A 17,909-nucleotide genomic window follows, 5' to 3' on the forward strand; every position below is an offset into this window, starting at 1 on the left:
TATAGCTTTTTGATACTCAGTATATTCTGCTTACTATGCCTGATTTAAACCCAGTTCTGCATGAGTGAATCTTATACGAGCTTTGATATGGCCATATTTCAACCCTAATCTACGATACTGTTTAGCTGCCGAATCATCCAGTTCGAGACAATTCTTGACTCCCTCTCTTCTCGGCTTTCATTACCCGATCCCTCCCATTTAAGTTCGTACTCTCCAACATCTTCTCCGTCGTCATCTGATGTCAAAATGGTGCCAGTGACGTTTTCCAGGACTACGCCAATGTCTCTCAAACCTTCTTCATCGTGATCGAAGTAGAAGAGTCTCCTTGCGTAGTCTAAAATTCTCTCCATTATGGGAATCCATCGCTTATGCCAGTATTCAACAATAACATCATACTCAATTTCTTGCTGTAGGTCAGGATCGTTATGGTAAGCACCATTACCTTCCATAATAGCTTTTACCTCAGTCTTGGCGCCGATGTGCTCCTTTGGCGATACTTGATGATGATCAGCAGAGAAAAAGGAGGTTGCTTCTGACGTTACTTCGTTTAGAGCATTTGCCCTGTAACTATCTTGAGTGTCCAGCTCGAATTGGATCTCGTCTGGGGAAAGCTCTTCAACATAATCATCGCTGGGCCTATGGGAGCATATATGTTTCATCTCGAGGACCGAAAATGTCACTTGGCGAACTGCGTCGACATTTTGATCAGTTGTGAGGGATTGACCATATTTGCTCATAAATGACAAGATGTCATTCGCATATCCTGAAAGAGTACGATGCTCTGGCGGCGTGCGTTCTTCATATTTATATGGCAGCCACTTCATTCGCTGAATGAATGGGGTGCAAAAGCCAGGTGAGCATGGACAGTGACACTCCATAACCGAGGGTGAGCTTGAAAACCAATGTTCCAACTCCTTGGTTTCTTCCGCAAATAACGAATCATCAAACATTGACCAACACCCCATCCTATCCGCGAAGATGAAAGTGGAATCCTTAGACTCGTGGATCCTGTTTTCTCTCTTCGTCATTGGAACGGCATGATCTCGCAACCACAATAAGTAGTCTGGGTTGATCAGGAAATCTGCTCTTCGAGATATCTGGATACCTAAGGGCAGTACTCGGGAAGTAGGAAACTGAGTTGTGTCAAGGTCAAACTCCCGAAAACCTAAATCAAGATAGACCTTAGCATCGAAGCCTTCTACTAAATCGTGGTATATGGGACGGAAGACGTAATTGAATTTGAGTGTGTCGTCAATATCTCCAGGGAAGAACGTTGAAAGTCTGCCAAACGTAATGACTCTTCTTCGACGAAGTGTCCGATCCACTTCTATAGCGTGAAGGTCAAGCTCAGTAGGCTGAGACGATTGAAACTGACTAAAAGCCGACATTGACAACGTGTCACAAGCCAGCCTTCTTAATTCCCGGCGGCGGAGACGTAGCTGCTCTGCTACAAGTACCCTGCAATGGGTAGAAGTATTACGCAAAACGCTGCCCTCCCTTGTCCAGAAATCGTGATGGGGTACTATAGGGCAGCCTGATTCCAGTAGAGCCCTTACAGTCGAGGTGCAAGAGCAATTTGTGGCTTGAGGTGATGTTTCGTAGTTGCACTTTACACTGCTAAGGGCCATAGAGAATCCAAGCAAGGTATGGCCCAGTTCATCCTTTTGGGTCCATGTCGTTGGCTTAGCTTGCTGTATCAAAAAGCTGAATATCTTCAACTTATCAGCGGCCACATGAAACGCTGTCTGTCCATAGACATTTCTTTCTTGAACAATAGCAGGACTTTCTTTAATCAGTCGCTTCACTTCCCCTAAATCGTCTCTAAGGATCGCCGTTATCAAGGGTCCATGGAACACTATGAGACGCAATATTAGTTTCATGTTGCAATACATTGAAGTCCAAATCTAAGTTATGGATCTCATACATTCCGCGTTTCCTTGTTGTAAAGCAGAGTTCTTGAGAATTTTTGGGAGTAGGCTTCTCCTCCAAGTCATAGTCCCATTGTATGGCTGGTCGATATTCGCGTTGAGTTCCAAATTTGCCCCATCTGCGTGAAATGCCGTCTGGAGCGAAGTTGGGAGAATAATCCCGTATGCAGCTAAATGCAGTGCAAGACTTATTTTATTGTCAGAGCCATTAGAATGGACTGTTGGCTATGTAGGTGGTACTTACTGTCCTTGACGATTACGAGTTGACAACGGGGATCCTGCTGAGATAATGAAATTCACGAGCTCTTCCATAACCGGGAGACACCGGGCCAACATATCGGTTTGTGCGCTAAATCTGTTTCTCGTTTGCATGCCTGCAAACCACAAGTTTACCTTGAGACATCAGTCAGTCTCTAGATCTGTATTGCAGTAAAATCAATTTGACTTACTAGTTTTGCGAGTTCGTGGAGAAGAGAGTTATTCTCTATGTCAACCTCAATTGGGCTCGCCTTTCTGTAGCTGAAGAACAGTCTCAACTTGGAAAGGATCACCCTTAACATAGCTTCTGTCGTCGCAGCAGGCCTGGGATGGCTAAAAGCCCGAACCACGCAATAGCCTCCGTAAGATAAGAGTCGCCATGCTAATCCCTGCCGTCTATCAACGATAGGTGAAAAGGCGAGTCCAGGGCTGATACTGAACCCGCCTGTACCCTTCTTTGTGTAGAAGCACAGCTGTAAGGCTCCTTGAATGAGCGCATTAGAAAAAGTAACACGCAAACCTTGAGATTTCTCAAATTCTGATATAGGTCCGCAAAGCGGGCAGCTGTTTTCGTGCTTGACGACAGTATTACATTCATTAAAGACATATAAAGGCCCATAGGAGCCCCCTCGATATGTCCGTAATCGTTGTACGCGACAAGAACAGAATACACCAGAATGAGAAAGGCTAGTAGGCGGATTTGACTTTGCTCTTGGACAAAGAACTGTAGATTCTGCGCCTGGTTCCCTAGTTTGCAGGTCCATGATCAGCTTGTTCGTAGCTTCAGCCCGTTCACGTGCTGCTGCGTCAGCCTGTCGTATAGCTAGCTGAGTCTGCTCCATATATGATTGGATTGCACTAGTGATATACGGATTTATCGCGTCTACCGAACTCTGAAGGATAGGAAGTGCTGCGCTGACCTCCCCTACTGGTGAAGCCAGACTATGTGTAGTTGCTGTGAGACTTGACACAAGACCTGACGTCTGTTGAAGTGCTGTTAGCACTTCTAGTGAACTGTTTCTTGTCGAGAGTCCGATATCTCTTTGGACAATTAGCCACAACGGTTAGAGTATAGCCCTACGACTACTCACATGTGGAGTTTCTCAATAGCGAGCTGAAGCGGTATGCAAATGGTATCTAGAGCGGTCTGGAGTTTCAAAATGTGTGATTTTCGAAGGGGGTAGGAGAATTTCGCAAATCTTGCTTTTGTCTTGCCTAGAGCTTTGGCACTTGGTTTAATAGGGATGCTAAGCTTTTGTTCCAGTTCCTGCAACTCTTGTAATCCAGATTTACAAGCTTCCAAAAGGCTTCTAGCCCCGACGGCCGAAGCAAGGATCTGGGGGTCAAGTTGACTTCGCTCTAGTAATACCTCGAGGTCCCTAAAGATGTTCTCCATAGCCCGAGTTTGGCGAGCGAGGCGGCTAACATCTTGTCTATAGTCATTCAGGCTTCCAAAATAGGATGACAAGCCAGAGCAAACTTTAATACCTAAAGGGATGATGGCAAGGGCTAGCTCAGCAGACATGTTATTGTGGGCGTGAGATCAATTATATATGGTGTTGCAGTAATAGTCAAGGGGGGGAAGTAAAGTTTGGACGTAGATAGGATTGCAGACTGTTATATTATAATTACCAGTTCTCCAAAATCAGGCTGCCAATAAATTCATACTACACACCCTCACGGAGACACCGCCACCACAAAACTGAGTCAGCTTATTAGCACACGTCACTGCGACATTGTTCATCAATAACAAAAAAACGCCCGACATTGTGCCTTGTCAAATAACGGAGTTCTTGAAGGGGCGAGGCTTATTTCGCAATATATCCTTGTCCGATCACGAGTCTGTAATAGGTAGAATGTTTTTTCGCCGTAGCGCAGAGCCTTTAAACTAGGCATTTAAATCGTCATTTAGTAAGTAATAAAATTATTCAAGTGGGAAAGATCCAAGTAAATGCCTCAGGCCACTACTATACTTATTTTACTAGTCTAAAACCCTCTATATAATACTCTCTATCTTACTGTACTTTATTAGTATTAATGCATTTTAAATACTATTAATATTAATATTTATTTTGAATTTATATATTTAACATCAATTTTATCATATTAGCTTGCTGTATTAGCATATACCTTGCCGACTATGTTGCTTGCTGTCTCTTTTATTTATGGAACATATTACTTAGACCTCTTGTAGTAGGTAATACTTCATAAGATTTAATCGATTCTCTTCGTCTCAGCCTATAATCACGGTACATATAATCCATTTTAAACAGAGTCCGTCGCTTACTATACTAGGGACTCGCTAGTACTGAGTAGCCACGAGACGTCGAAACTTCCCCAAACAGAATTTCGATTCACCCCATGATGATTTAACATATAACTAGGCTAATATATCCTTATTTGGCAGAGAAACATCTGCAAATCAACTACTACAATTCACGCTCGGCTGTTGCCTACATCTCCCTGTAATACCCTAGAAACAGTCTGCAGCAGAATCTCAAGATATGCTTCTGTCTCCCACAGGGTTCGCAAACGAGCGTCCTGCTGATAGCACCAAGCACTGTGACAGACCTCAGTAAGTTATGCGAGGACAGGCTCAAAGGTCACCGCTGCTTGTGAGGCGGGAGACTGACACATATACTTGAAATAAGCTCTGTTGATTGTGCGGAGAGTACCAAATTCACTTTGACGGCGGTAAACCAAGAAATACAAGGCTACTAGGCTTCTTCTTTCTCTGCATTATAAATATAGTAAGCTTAATCTGTATTGCCTTGGAATGAAATATTTTATCATTGCCTATATGGCCTGTAATTGATTGAAATAGCATTACAGACTTATGACGACATATCTACCTACCCTGTCTAGCCTGGTAGGAAAGCGGGATCTTTTCCCCGCCCTTTGATGCTGAAGCAAGTGAGCTCACTTCCCCGCGTTTTTCTCCCTTCTGTTCTTTTCAATCATTTTACAAGCAGTAACTGTTCAAAATTTCTCATCAGGCTATATATATATATTAAAATCTAAGGTAAGTTTATTGGCAGCTAATAAAGAAACTCTGGTATAATGAAGCTGACACCAGCTAGAACAACATTAGTCATCATGCCTCACTTTAGCTTCTTAGGAGAGACCTCGACTTCAGCCGACACTATAATTCAGATGTTGAATGAAGATGACCAGATTCAGCAAGAGGAAATGACAAAGAACTGGCGTGACCATAAGCTACAGGAACTCAACTTTGTCGGAACACTTGTACGTGACTTCTAAATCCCTTCCTCTTGTACACACTCACTGAGATTCTAAACAGGGCGCTCTTCTCGCAAGTTGTCTGAGCACAACAGGCTCCTGGCCAGATGTACTCCCCAATGGCCGTAACAAGCCCTGGTCAGTACGAACGATGTGGTTCAGCGGACTCGTGTTTGCCCTCTTCTCAGTAGTCATTGCAGGCGTTCAGAGCATGAGACTGCACCGCCTGTCTGCTCATCCCGACGGCCTGAGCTTGATCCGAAACAGCCTTGGTCGCAAACGACAATCCGATAGCAAGTCTCGACCTAGCTGGCTTCAGGTATACGCATGGGAATTTAGCCTTGCGTTTTTAGTCTTGGCCATATTTTGCATGATAATCGGGTTGACAATTCTGATATGGGCTGGCACTGAGTTTGGGCCTTCGAAGTCTAGAGAAGATGGCTGGTGGGATGGTAACTCCAAGGCAAGTTATGTTCTATATATCACTGTATTTCACTAACACTATCGCGTTTTAGATGGCGGTGACCTTTACAATCGTCCTCGGATTCGCGTCTTTAATCCTGGTCCTGTCACAGTCTGCCCTGTCAAAAGGTAATGCGATTAGGCTATAACAATTAAGTTCTGGCGGTCTCTCAGTTATAGGGATTGTCAGGGGGAACTCATGAAGATTGAAGGGAGAGCCATTCGACAGACTGGTACGAAGGCTTCTGACTATTATATTAGAATAGCGAAATTCGGGCGCGTAGATCACATAAGATGTCTTTCAATTGGCTGCGAGGAGTAGTAAGGACAATGAAAGTCTACTCCTATTGCATCTCTTTAAGTAAAATGAATTATAATTACGATTATGAAAAAGTAATTTGGACTTGGAGGCTAAAAATGGCTCAATTTCTTGACACAATGCACTTCAGCCATGAGTCTAAATGAGCAATGACATACGCAGCTCCAGACTCGTCAACCGATGTTGGATCCTCAAAAACACTCCTCATGTCCTCTCCGACATGGCCAAGTTTGTCTGCCACTCCTTTCATCTCTTCCAAAATATCCGTCGCCTCCTCGCCATGATACTCAATGCTGGCCAGTATATGTAAAAACATTGCTAGCGCTGCATTATACTCTGTCGTACTATAAAATTCCCCGAAGCAGGGTATGCGAAAGAAATGCGATATAGCGCTCGATCCCGGTGGGATAAAGTAGGTATTGACCAGCGAAGTCAGTGATAAAGATGTTCGTTGCTTTGGGAGAGCTATGAAGAATTTGCCATGATGGCCGTGGCTAGAAAACGGAGATTCTTGTATGATTTCTTGCAACATCGCGTAGGCGTATTTCATCCCAAAATTAGTTCGCAGACGCAAGTCTTGTTCTATGAAATGACATAGAAGCCGCTTCCAAACCAAGTTCCGGATAGCCTCTGGTTCAACAACATTCATCGATGTCGCTAGCTGAACTAATACGATGAAACCCTCAAGCGGCTGCGATAGAACTGCCTTGAGATAGATTTTGTTTCCTAGGCATGCAAAGAAGGCGACCTGTTGCGGCGGAACCATATTGTCGACTGCTGATGGAAGACTAGTGACGAGCTTCGGGCTGGAGCTTTGGGGTACGTGGATCCCTGGGAGTCGGGAGAGTTCGTCTCTGCACCACTTGAGGCTCTTTGAGCGTGTCAGACTGGGGACGTTTTCAATTTCGGTGCAGATGGTAGCGAGGAAGATAGACAAGACATCACTATCGTGGAAACGGTGTCTGAAGACCTCTGCGAGCGTCTGCCTCCACAGGCTTCGATTCTGCTTGTCTTGGAGCGATACAAGTGGCAGTGCCACGGCTACCTGATGGCTCGTTTGAGTGGCGTTGGCTTGCTTGTTCGTTCTCAAGAGAAGGAACGCGCAGCCATCGCAGCATGTCAGTGGAAGAATGATGTCGACCTCTGGGCAATTCCCCAGCGCCAAAGGACACGTCAGCTTGAGCATTTGGTTGGGCGATGGAAGGTGTGGAGTTTTGTTTTCCTTAGGGCTCGCTTGCAGCAGCAATGCTTGGATCGAATTCGGCTCTCGACATATTGGACAGGTAGCGTATGCCCTTGACTGTGCAGCCTTTTCAAGCTTCCGGGTGCCCTTGAAGCCAGAGAGAAAGAGTGACTTGTCGACATCTTGTTTATCCAACTTCTTTGGTAGAACTGATGCCGGAGGCTTCTCATTGTCTCTCGCAGTCTTTACTCCACTAGCGGGGTACCAAAAGGTTTCGGCTGCGGCGAGACTTGAATCATCTGGCAAAGGGTCACCTAGTATCCCTATCGCGCACTGGACCTCTTGTAACCCTTTGGTAACACGCCCAAGTGCCGCCCGTTCTATCTCCACCTTAGCTTCGAAGTTGGCCCAATTTCTCTTGTTCTGAAGCCTGACTGACGCGCGATGAAAGTCCAAATGGCTTGTTCCATGTACTTGCATCGATCTAGAGCAACGAGGGGGTGCGACAGATGTCAAGCAAGACCAAATGTCTTTGTGGCGAGTATTTGGTGCTTTCAGCTCTTGCTCAGCTGCCATCAACAGGAATTCCATGGCTGTTAGCCCTCGGGAGTCGACATCGTCTCTGTCTATGGTCAAGCTCTCTCTTCTCGTTGTTCTGCGAAGGCTCTCAATCCACAACTTCACCAAAAACCCTTCTCCTCGTGTTCTGGCAACTACCATTATCGCATCGAGGGCAGAGTTGTTTGATACCAGTTGTAATTTATCTTGGTCGGACATGGAGTCGTTGTATATGTTTTTCATATCGAACACCCTGCCGTAGGGCAGAGCCACTTCGTCTTTGGAGAGTCGGATTGACTGGGGAACTCGGATCCTCAGCAGCCTATCGTAGGAAGTCTGAGGGAAGTCCGTCCATTTTGTTCCACTGAACCACTTGAAGTAAGACCCCTTGGGAAGCAAACTAGCGAAACATCCTTTGGCTTGAACGATGAATGGCTCATTGCTCCATACGTCGTGGAAAAGAACCACACAGTGTGGCGACGGTGCACAGATAGACATGCCAGTTGATAGTTTGCTTCGAGAAGGAGGACGAGATCTGTTTCCAAAGACAATTATGACGGATGGAGTGCCATGTAATCCCGCTTCTGCAACTTTGTTCGTGAAGTCATTGGCACGCTCCTCTTCAATCACACCGTCCGTCATGAGGAACCAGATCTTTGACTGTTCAAGGCGCTTTCGACCAAGACGATTATCGAAAATGCTCGATGGGTTTGATCCAACATTATGTTGGAGATTCCCAATCAGACTTGTAGGTACTGGATCGTGAGCTTGACGATCCCAAGGTAAGATGTAAGACTGGTCTACCAGCTCTTTGGGCTCAAGCTTCGAGGCTATATATGAGATCGTGTTCTTTTCTTGCTGGAAGATTCTCTCACTTGTGCTAGAGACTTCTACGGCGAAGACAAGTGGAAGCTTCTGAAGCTGCGTTGAGGTATGGACAGAGGTAGGTCGCGGTAATCTGTCGTCCGATTCTCTCGTAAGAGCATACCCTGCCGTGGGAGGGCTTCGTGGGTTACTAGGCGAGGATGCAAAGGACGCTTCTGAAGCACCCTCGGGACGGTCCATTCGGTCTGGATGATGCGAAGTGGTAACATCGAAGCTTACAGCCGGATGTGCACACTCTTTCCCTGTTTGGTAGCACTCTAATAACTGTTCTGAACTCATTGCATCGCCATCTAGAAATTCTAGTGATGCTGGGTTGTCCTTTAGAAATTGATGATGCACTGGAAGGCTTGTACTTACTGTCAACTTGGCTTTGCTGCAGAGACTCCGGAGAATGATCGTTACGATTGCTAGAAAGAAGCATAGCGGCATTCCGTTAACAACGGGAGGTGATTGAACTTGGAGGGCGTGTTGAATGCTTTGGTGCTCAGCCGCCAAATATCTAGTATTTCCGGTCCGTTCCCCTTGCGAAATTGAGGAACAGTGAAAAGTGTAGGCTGCAGGAAGATTTGCCGGCTCTATTCGGGCCAGTTTCACGACAGGGATACTAGAGATTGTTCACACCATCACTCGCAGACTCCTTCAAGTTTCAGCTTAAGACAAACATTAGATATAAAACCTCATTTCATAGTATTTCCACAGTGAATGGAGACGTACTGTTGTTAAAAAGGGCTATGAAGACATTACGTATGGTGTTTGTTGACGATAATTTGGCATACATTCCTGGGGTAAATCCCTAATCAGAGGACACGTTTAATGATCTCTGATGAGAACTACTGAGTAGACTGTTGGTCCCCAAACGATGAGATGGAATGTTATAGCTCCACATATTGTTTCACTGCCTTTCATGGGAGTGGTTGCTAGATCTGCGAAATTAGAACTCCGCCCTTGCATCTGCCACACCTGAACTGTCTAATTTAGCTCGTTTCGAGAAGAAACAAGAGTCTAATGACGCTTCCAAGCGGCAGATGTCGAAAAAGCTGGGGGAAATCATAATCTCTTATTAAGAGCTTTTTGATATTTTGCAAGTGAAAGTAATATCTGCATCGCCAAGAAAATGCAGTTAAATTTTGTCTGCGCCTCTGTACTTGACAAATAAGACTTCCTGTCTTGGTAATTACCCTACAGCTCCACGGTAAGAGGAATCGATGTAGTAACAGAATTCAGCGGCAGACGCCTAGATGCGGGAAAGGGTTCTGGGGCCGGCTTCCCGAGTTTTTCAGTATCGGTAATAACAGAAAGCATTATACCGGTACTTCAGAGCCTCTCTAATAAAGGAGACAACATATGTAGCCCCTGCCCAATATGCGTAAGACTTGAGGGTTGCCTAAAATTCCCCAGACTGTTTCAGCGCGTATAGTGTGGTGTAAGGATCCAGGCGGCAGCTAAATGGCGTGGATGAAGATCTGCATACTTTCAGAGTCGCTGTCCATTTACAATGTCGGGAAAGGACGCTTTGGAAGACATAGGTGCAAAGGATGAAAGGGTGTCGCTGAGGTCACGTAAAATCCTCTATTCAGGGTTGCCGGCAACCTGGAACCAGCGCATGTCATCTACAGAGCCGCCTTTGCTGGGTCCGGCTCCCAATGCACCATCACCTCGAGGGACCGGGTTCAAGCTATGGCGTGTCTTCGTAGCACGACCTTGCAGTAGTCCATTATCTTGAAGCGAAAATGTACCGGGTGCTTTATCTTAGAGGCTACAAGAGGCAGGGCAACCTTTCAAGTATGATGTGCCAAGGCGGTAAGATAGATTCCAGCGTTTAGGCATGGGGACGTCATGCCTCCCTGATGGTCGTTACTGAAGAATATCAGAGACTGGGAATAAATCAGGTCAGACCTGGAATTTGGGATCAGGCCCTGGCGTTACTGTCGATTATCGCTACAGCTGTAACTGAGGGCTATTTACAAGCAAGTAGGCCAATATGCCATTGCAGTTCGGCGTGCTCTATAGACTGTTGGTGGCCTCTGCCATCCCAGAATTGCAACCCAAGAGTCCAATTAATGCTATCTTTCACAGGGCTCAGATAATGAATGCCGTAGAGCATGAAAGGCGTGCTATTTAAACGGCAGCGTACCAGAGACAGGAGCTGCAATTTAGTTTGGTAAGAAGCAAATGGTAGAAGCTCCAGTCCAAAGCGCGCTATGATCAAATTAGGATTGAGTTTCGCCGACCGGAGCTAACGGCACCGGAGATTGTCGGCCGAGACACCAGTTACGGCAGGGCATCACGATCGGAGTTAATGGCCGAGAAATTATGGGGAAAGGAAATCCCAGCCAATATTCCGTACTAATGAATGTTCCCGACGAAAGACAGAGAGGGCAATACTGCTGATTCTAGACCCATTGCTTATTTTCTAAATATCCGGTATAAGACCACAAGAAGCTTAAAAGGTTCATATTCCTACACTGTCAATCTGTTTACGTTCTTGTTCTTTGTTCTATTCCCATTACTGATCTGAATCCTATCTTGCAACACAAGAGCCTAGAGAGCCTAGCAAAATGGACGGACGTAAGCTCGTGCTTGTGACAGGTGCCAACACCGGTCTCGGTTTCCAGATTGTCAAGGCTATTTGCAGCTCCGATTTAGGGTATGAGGTCTTGGTCGGAGGTAGATCCCTCCAAAAGGCTGAACAGGCCGTCAAGAACCTCAAGGAAGAGTTTCCTTCCAGCTACCTTCATGCAATTCAACTTGATATTGAAGATGATATCTCCATTGCTTCTGCATTTGAATACATCAAGGCTCAGTATGGAAAACTTGATGCCCTTATCAACAACGCAGGTAAATTAGCCCCGATTGAAGAATGCCCTTAAAGATGTTGACTTAATTGCAAATCGAAGGTGCCCAATTCGATCAACAGCTTACCGCTGGCAAGATGTCAGCTAGAGAAATGTGGAATAAAACATATGATGTGAACGTCACCGGGACCCATATCTTGACTTGGACCTTGGCCCCATTGCTTCTCGAGTCCAGCGATCCCCGCCTCATATTCATCGCTAGCGGCACATCATCTCTTACCGGGTCTGAAAACCCCGACTTGCCCATCAATACGCGGCCCAGCAAAGGTTGGCCAAAAGCCTTGAATAACTTCAATTTGCCCGCGTATCGAAGCAGCAAGACTGCACTGAACATGATGATGAGGTATTTTATAACGTGACCAGCATGAAAGAATAGAGCTAACTTAAAGATCAGGGAGTGGTTCCGGCTTCTTGGTCAGGATGGCGTGAAAGTATGGGCTATCAGCCCTGGATACCTGGCAACCGGTCTCGGTGTCGGCCAAGAGCAGAATAAAACACAAGGTGCAATTGATCCTTCCATTGGAGCTGCAATTGTCAAAGATGTTTTGGAAGGGGCGAGGGATAAGGAGGTTGGCAAAGTTGTATCCAGGCAAGGCGTTCAGCCTTGGTAGGGTTGAGTTCACGCCCATAGGTGAAGCTGGCAAGGCTGCTGCTAGATACTGCGATTCAATCACACACTGCGTCAGTCTAGAGAATCTCAATTGGGGACGAATACAGCCTCGGAAAGGCTGAGACGGTGACAGAGAGCAACGAGAACAGTCCAGTGGCGTCGCAGGACCGATCTTATCATCTCTCTTCTATATAGTATAAACGAGATCCTGCTAGATTTTAGATGAAACTATTAATCATATGCAATCTTACTTCCTAACATGAGCTTTTGTCTTTTCAAGATTATCCTGCTTTCCACTTCACTTCCTACAGTGATACCAAAACCTTTTTTCTCTTTGAACAAATGAATTCTACATATGACGCTTCATAAGAATTAGTCGAGTATAGCAGGGTCTGGCAGGTTGCGAACAGTTAGGTCATAAGGCCGAAAGGGCTAGAGGTTCGAATGACCAAGAGCGTTCAGAAGAGCATTCCTTGTTTTAGTCCTACAATTATCGATTGATATGAAAGTCGTTGATATAACCGTGCTTGTCTGCTGCTATTTGTCGCGCTAGGGAATTGAGCGGTCAAGCTTAGGTGTTCGGAGTTAAACTCCGTTAAAAGCACTACTACCTATTCCTACCTGATGTTTAGTTGCTCCGTAGTCCGTAACGCGCGCTCGCTTGTCGCGTCTTGTTAGGTCCGCTTGAACAAACCTTAAATCGTTAAGGTTCATGTTGTCTCGTATAGCGGGGCATTTGGTTTCTAACGGGTCTCTTTCTTTTTGAACTGGTTGGAAAAGTGAAGAAGCAGCGGCAAATGAATCATGCCGCCGGTGGTAGAGACAGTCCGCTCGGAGTCGGCGAAGAAGGCTTGCAAAACTTGTTTCTCTTGGCTGAGGCTGTCAAGATAGTAAAGTAACACAGTCAAGAGAATATAAATAGACTACTCAAAGATCTATCTCGTCTTTTCCCCATCGTTCTCAATCAATCCAGTTCAACAAAACTTACTATCTAACCAACAACCGTCATGTCTACCCAAACATCCAAGTCCATTTTTCTGTCCGCTCAGGGCAAGCTCCTCGTCCAGCCAGTGACAGAAAGTTACACGGTCGAAGGCTCCCAATGCCTCGTCCGTGTCGACTATTCAGCCATCAACCTCTGCGATTACAACTTCTTCTACATTGGACTCAGTTCCTTCATCACCGGATTCGAGATGTCCGGTACTGTCGAGCAAACAGGCCCCGACTCACAATTCCAAGTCGGAGATGCAGTCTTTGGCATCTCGCCCGTTGTCATCCCAATTTCATCCTCACATGGAACTCACCAGGATTTGGTTGTCGCAAGGTCTGAGCTACTCTACAAGATCCCAGCCGGTGTGTCATCAAAAGACGCCAGTGTGATTTGCATGCCCGCGCACACAGCGGCAGATGCCTTGTTCAATGTCATTGGCCTGGGGCTTCCAGCCGCTGATGTAGCTGGCATTGACCCTGTCGGCAAGGGAATTCTTATCTGGGGCGGCGCAAGCAGTGTTGGAATGATGGCCATTCAATTGGCCAAGGCTGCTGGGCTCCAATACATCTTCACAACAGCCTCAGCTAAGAACCACGATATCCTTCGAGAGTTGGGAGCCACCCACTGTTTCGACTACAGGAGCCGCAGCGTGGTTGAGGATATCCAACAGGCTCAGAAGTCGCTCGGCATCATTTTAAACTTGGCCTTCGATACTGTCGGCAAAGGAGTCATGGGTCCTGCTGATGATAGCAATCTCAGCACTCCTGAGCTCACAAAGACTGCATTGGGCGATTCTGAGGGTCTTCGCCTGGCCTGCACGCTCCCGGTTCACCAAGACCCTGCCTTCGGTATGTGCACGTCTTATCGGCCAAGCGGCAATGTGAACGCCATTGGCGCACCTCAAGATCCCGATTCAGCTATCCGTATACGCAATATTATGAAGCATCTGTTGGCTCTAAAGGATGGATGCTTGAGACTGCCTGTTGTCACAGTTGTAACTGGCCCTGAGGCTGGTATTGAGGGAATCAAACGTGTTGCGGGAGGTGAAATGAGCTTGGAAAAGCTAACACTAAATCATCCACTAGAATAGTGATGGCAAGTATCCATATTGCTGCTTTGAAATTTACGTTATGAGGGTAATCTGTTAAGTAGTAATATATCTAGCTCTGAGGTACATTTAGCAGGAACACATTGCGGACTTAAGTCATCTTTGCTGGACACTAACCCTATCAAGGATTAGCGCCCGAGAAGGCATACATTATCCTCATGACCCCTCCCTTATAAAAGTCTCTGCTCTATCCGTTTATCATCGTCATGAGTAGAATTTGTCCTGCATCAAACCATGAGGTCCGCTTCTAGGCTGAGAAAGCACAGAGAGCGGCTGGCTTGTTCGGCATGCCGGCAGAGGAAGCTCAAGTGTGACCGTGAAAGTCCCTGCGGCAGCTGTATTCGCAGGAGAGATGTAACATCCTGCTCCTACGAAGTTTCCTTTGATGACCTGAACCGCGACCGTCTCCGCCACACACAGGCCCAAGCACGTCTTGAACATCTGGAGCACCTCGTCGGGTTACTCGCGGAACAACGTTCAAGCACCACTATTGGAGTTCAATATGGCACTCCGGCTGTTGAGTTGCCACACGATTCGGACACTGGGGAACGCACAATCGCATCATCGTCTTCTCGCTCCGACCAGGCTGGAAGCGGTGCAACACACTGGTCAGCTATGCTGGATGACATTCAAGCTCTCAGGTCTACACTCGATCCTCCTGAGGGCAATGACATAGATGAAGGAGACACGAGTGCTCCTCAGGCAGACGTTGGAATGGGAATGGACGTCATGTTCGGCGCTGGCCTTTCACAAACCGTCAGCATCGAACAAGTACTTAGTACTTATCTTCCATCCCGAAGGAGCACCGACCGCCTAGTATCTACATATTTCCGCGTTCGGTCGTACATCACGCCATATATACATTCAGTGCAATTTCAGAGGCAGTACGAGGCTTTCTGGAGCGACCCTAGCGCAGCCTCGCCACTTTGGATATCAATCCTCTTTTCAATATTGTTCATCGCCGCCAACATATCTCGAACTGGCAAAGAAAATGAGATACCAGGGCATGGATTTACAGTTGCTGCCGCCCAGTGTCTCTCTCTGAGCGAGTATTTCCGCCCCAAGGCCTTCTGCTTTGAGGCACTACTGCTTTATCTCCATTCACGCTTTGTCACTTGTCTGGAAATCTCTCCGGATATGGGGGCTCTCATCAGCGTGCTCGCCCACATTGCCATGATTTCGGGCTATCACAGAGAGAGTAGCGTTCCAAGTCTGAGTCCCTTCACAGCAGAGATGCGACGCAGGGCATGGAGTTCGTTCATGCAGCTTGATCTTCTAGTATCCTTCCATCTGGGTGTTCCGTCGAGAATCACCTTGGCAGTCTCAGACACGCGGATTCCAAGTAATCTTCTCGATTCCGATTTCGATGAACACAGCGCTCGACTGCCCTCCTCGCGACCGGATTCTGAGCTGACTGGTGTGACATTTTGCATTCTAAAGCACAAATTCATGACAGTATTCGACAAGATTCTTCAACATGCGCTGGTAAATCCTTCACACGAGGTAATAGACGCTCGCATTGACTCCTTGGATACCGAACTCAAAGACTTATACGGAAACCTGCCGGAATTATATCAGCCTCGGCCAATCGAGAGTTGTATCATCGACCATCCTCAACTCATCGTCGCTCGCTTTTGTATCTCTTCTATATACTACAAAAGCCTATGTGTTCTTCATCGTCCACATGTGACCAAACATCGAGATAAGAGCATTCGAAAATGCTATTCGGCATCATCTGCCCTGGTAACTGACCTTCTACAAGTCTACGAGGAGTGCAAACCTGGAGGCCAGCTGGATACCGAGGAGTGGTTGATGAAGAGTATCACCTGGCATGACTTCTTACTCGGTGTTACCACATTGTGTCTTGTGGCCCATGCAGCGATCCAGATCACCGAGGGATTTTATATCAATGAACTGAGTGTAAAGCTTCTGTTGGAAAGAGTCAGAACAATGATTCAAACTGAAAATTCAGAAGATGGAGCAAGGGCTCGATCCAGAGTTCTATCGATAGTGGAAGCTACAATCTCTCGTTTGAGGGCACAACAAAGCAGCGAAAGCATGCAAATCACAGCCGATATACAGGTGTCACCAAATGGAACTGAGGGAAGGGGCTGGAAACAAGGGGAGGCCCAGCAATACGAAACCAATTGGGACTATCTCGACGAGCTACTCGATGCCTCTCATGGAATATTTACCCCAGCAGAAGTATAAGGCTCAGTAAACGTAGTCTGGTATAGGTATAGAGATGAAGTTGTTGAGTATGCCTGTTTCCTTTGGACCCGTCACATGCGCCGCCTTTTCAGGCTTTGAAATAGACTCATACTGCCGTCTTGAGTTCGTTCACCTAAGCAAAACTTCCAAATGGTGGGTAACTTTGCGGCGTGGTATCAGTGCGTATATCCTCGGGGCGACCCCGCGCTTTGGGCATTGAAGCCACTGTAATTCTGCGCTTGAGAGGATGTAGCAGGCCTTTTGAAGATCCTTTTGCAAAATGTAGGACGAGATGCACCTTAAGAAGCGCGGCGGATCACGGGGTTTAACAGGCCTTCACGTTGCGGTTGGCTATGGAGAAGTCGAAGCTATCCGGCTGCTGCTCTCTGATGGGCGCTGCCCCAAATCAGGGGAATGATTACGGGGAGAATGGACTTCACTGGGAAGCGTACTTGGGCCAAGAAGGGGCGGTACAGGCTTTGTCAGAAGGTAGCACAGATCCAGCTTTGCTAGGCCTTATGTAAAACCCGGAGGTGTAATGGCATACGAATGAAAATAGACATACGACTAAGGGTATTGGAAAATATGGGTTTTCATCTATGCTGTAGAAATTAAACGTTCACATGCCATTAGTATCCAATGCCTTGTAGCCTATGATGAACCTCTACCTTCCTAGCAGATCGGTGTTATCTGTCCCATGATTCAGATAAGGAAAGGCCGAGAGCATAAAAAGCGGGCTATTTGAACGACAACGTCCTAGAGACGAGAGCAGCAGCTTAGATAACAGACAGTTAGTAGAAGCTCCGAGCGCAGACGCTAAAACGCGGGGAAGTGCACCAGTCGCTCCAGATTTCCATCTTCAGAAGTGCATCAGATTACCCCATCTACGATAGCTTATCGGCCATCATGTGGCTGATATACATTTGCAAGGAGATTGGTCAATCTGCACAACCGTGGTAAACGTTAAACCTTGCTATCGCTGTTAGCGTTGGCAGCCAAGTCTGGACGCTCGGTAGTCGGAGACTCGGGGGTAGATCCGGTCCAAGTCGCCTGAACATTCTACAACGGGGATAGTTTGTTTGTCTTGATGTTGCAGATAAGCAGATCTGCGATAGTGAATATGATTCAACTGTGAGTGTTGTTCACAGCAATAAATGCGAAGCCATTTTAGAGCAATGAATCGAAACGGGTATATATATCCCTTGACATCCGCGCTATCGTCGCTGCCACAGCTCAATGCCAACGCTTGAGTAACACTCAAGACATTTGTTCCAATCCGATCTCACTTCATTTCTCCCATC

General features: G+C 46.6%; 7 protein-coding genes across 7 annotated transcripts; 4 read left to right on the forward strand and 3 right to left on the reverse strand.

Moving 5' to 3' along the window:
- Positions 1 to 104: 104 nt before the first annotated feature.
- FPRO_11311 (uncharacterized protein) lies at positions 105 to 1,388 on the reverse strand (the record flags this gene model as incomplete). Its single annotated transcript, XM_031232368.1, has 1 exon — positions 105 to 1,388. The coding sequence occupies one exon, from the start codon at positions 1,386 to 1,388 to the stop codon at positions 105 to 107; it is 1,284 nt and encodes a 427-aa protein (XP_031082313.1).
- Positions 1,389 to 1,821: 433 nt separating this feature from the next.
- FPRO_11312 (uncharacterized protein) lies at positions 1,822 to 3,711 on the reverse strand (the record flags this gene model as incomplete). Its single annotated transcript, XM_031232369.1, has 5 exons — positions 1,822 to 1,855; positions 1,925 to 2,098; positions 2,173 to 2,321; positions 2,378 to 3,227; positions 3,278 to 3,711. 5 exons carry the CDS (start codon positions 3,709 to 3,711, stop codon positions 1,822 to 1,824), a joined length of 1,641 nt encoding a protein of 546 aa, XP_031082314.1.
- Positions 3,712 to 5,282: 1,571 nt separating this feature from the next.
- On the forward strand, positions 5,283 to 6,021 carry FPRO_11313 (uncharacterized protein; the record flags this gene model as incomplete). Its single annotated transcript, XM_031232370.1, has 3 exons — positions 5,283 to 5,432; positions 5,488 to 5,878; positions 5,942 to 6,021. The coding sequence occupies 3 exons, from the start codon at positions 5,283 to 5,285 to the stop codon at positions 6,019 to 6,021; spliced, it is 621 nt and encodes a 206-aa protein (XP_031082315.1).
- Positions 6,022 to 6,310: 289 nt separating this feature from the next.
- FPRO_11314 (uncharacterized protein) lies at positions 6,311 to 9,254 on the reverse strand (the record flags this gene model as incomplete). The annotated part of the gene is made up of 2 exons (XM_031232374.1): positions 6,311 to 9,141; positions 9,191 to 9,254. The coding sequence occupies 2 exons, from the start codon at positions 9,252 to 9,254 to the stop codon at positions 6,311 to 6,313; spliced, it is 2,895 nt and encodes a 964-aa protein (XP_031082316.1).
- Positions 9,255 to 11,391: 2,137 nt separating this feature from the next.
- FPRO_11315 (uncharacterized protein) lies at positions 11,392 to 12,299 on the forward strand (the record flags this gene model as incomplete). Its single annotated transcript, XM_031232375.1, has 3 exons — positions 11,392 to 11,671; positions 11,731 to 12,031; positions 12,083 to 12,299. The coding sequence occupies 3 exons, from the start codon at positions 11,392 to 11,394 to the stop codon at positions 12,297 to 12,299; spliced, it is 798 nt and encodes a 265-aa protein (XP_031082317.1).
- Positions 12,300 to 13,305: 1,006 nt separating this feature from the next.
- On the forward strand, positions 13,306 to 14,379 carry FPRO_11316 (uncharacterized protein; the record flags this gene model as incomplete). Its single annotated transcript, XM_031232376.1, has 1 exon — positions 13,306 to 14,379. The coding sequence occupies one exon, from the start codon at positions 13,306 to 13,308 to the stop codon at positions 14,377 to 14,379; it is 1,074 nt and encodes a 357-aa protein (XP_031082318.1).
- A 252-nt stretch (positions 14,380 to 14,631) lies between these two features.
- On the forward strand, positions 14,632 to 16,608 carry FPRO_11317 (uncharacterized protein; the record flags this gene model as incomplete). Its single annotated transcript, XM_031232377.1, has 1 exon — positions 14,632 to 16,608. The coding sequence occupies one exon, from the start codon at positions 14,632 to 14,634 to the stop codon at positions 16,606 to 16,608; it is 1,977 nt and encodes a 658-aa protein (XP_031082319.1).
- Between the last annotated feature and the right edge of the window lie 1,301 nt (positions 16,609 to 17,909).

This window comes from Fusarium proliferatum, assembly GCF_900067095.1.
Source record: "Fusarium proliferatum ET1 genome assembly, contig: FPRO_scaffold005, whole genome shotgun sequence".
NCBI lineage: Eukaryota > Fungi > Ascomycota > Sordariomycetes > Hypocreales > Nectriaceae > Fusarium > Fusarium proliferatum.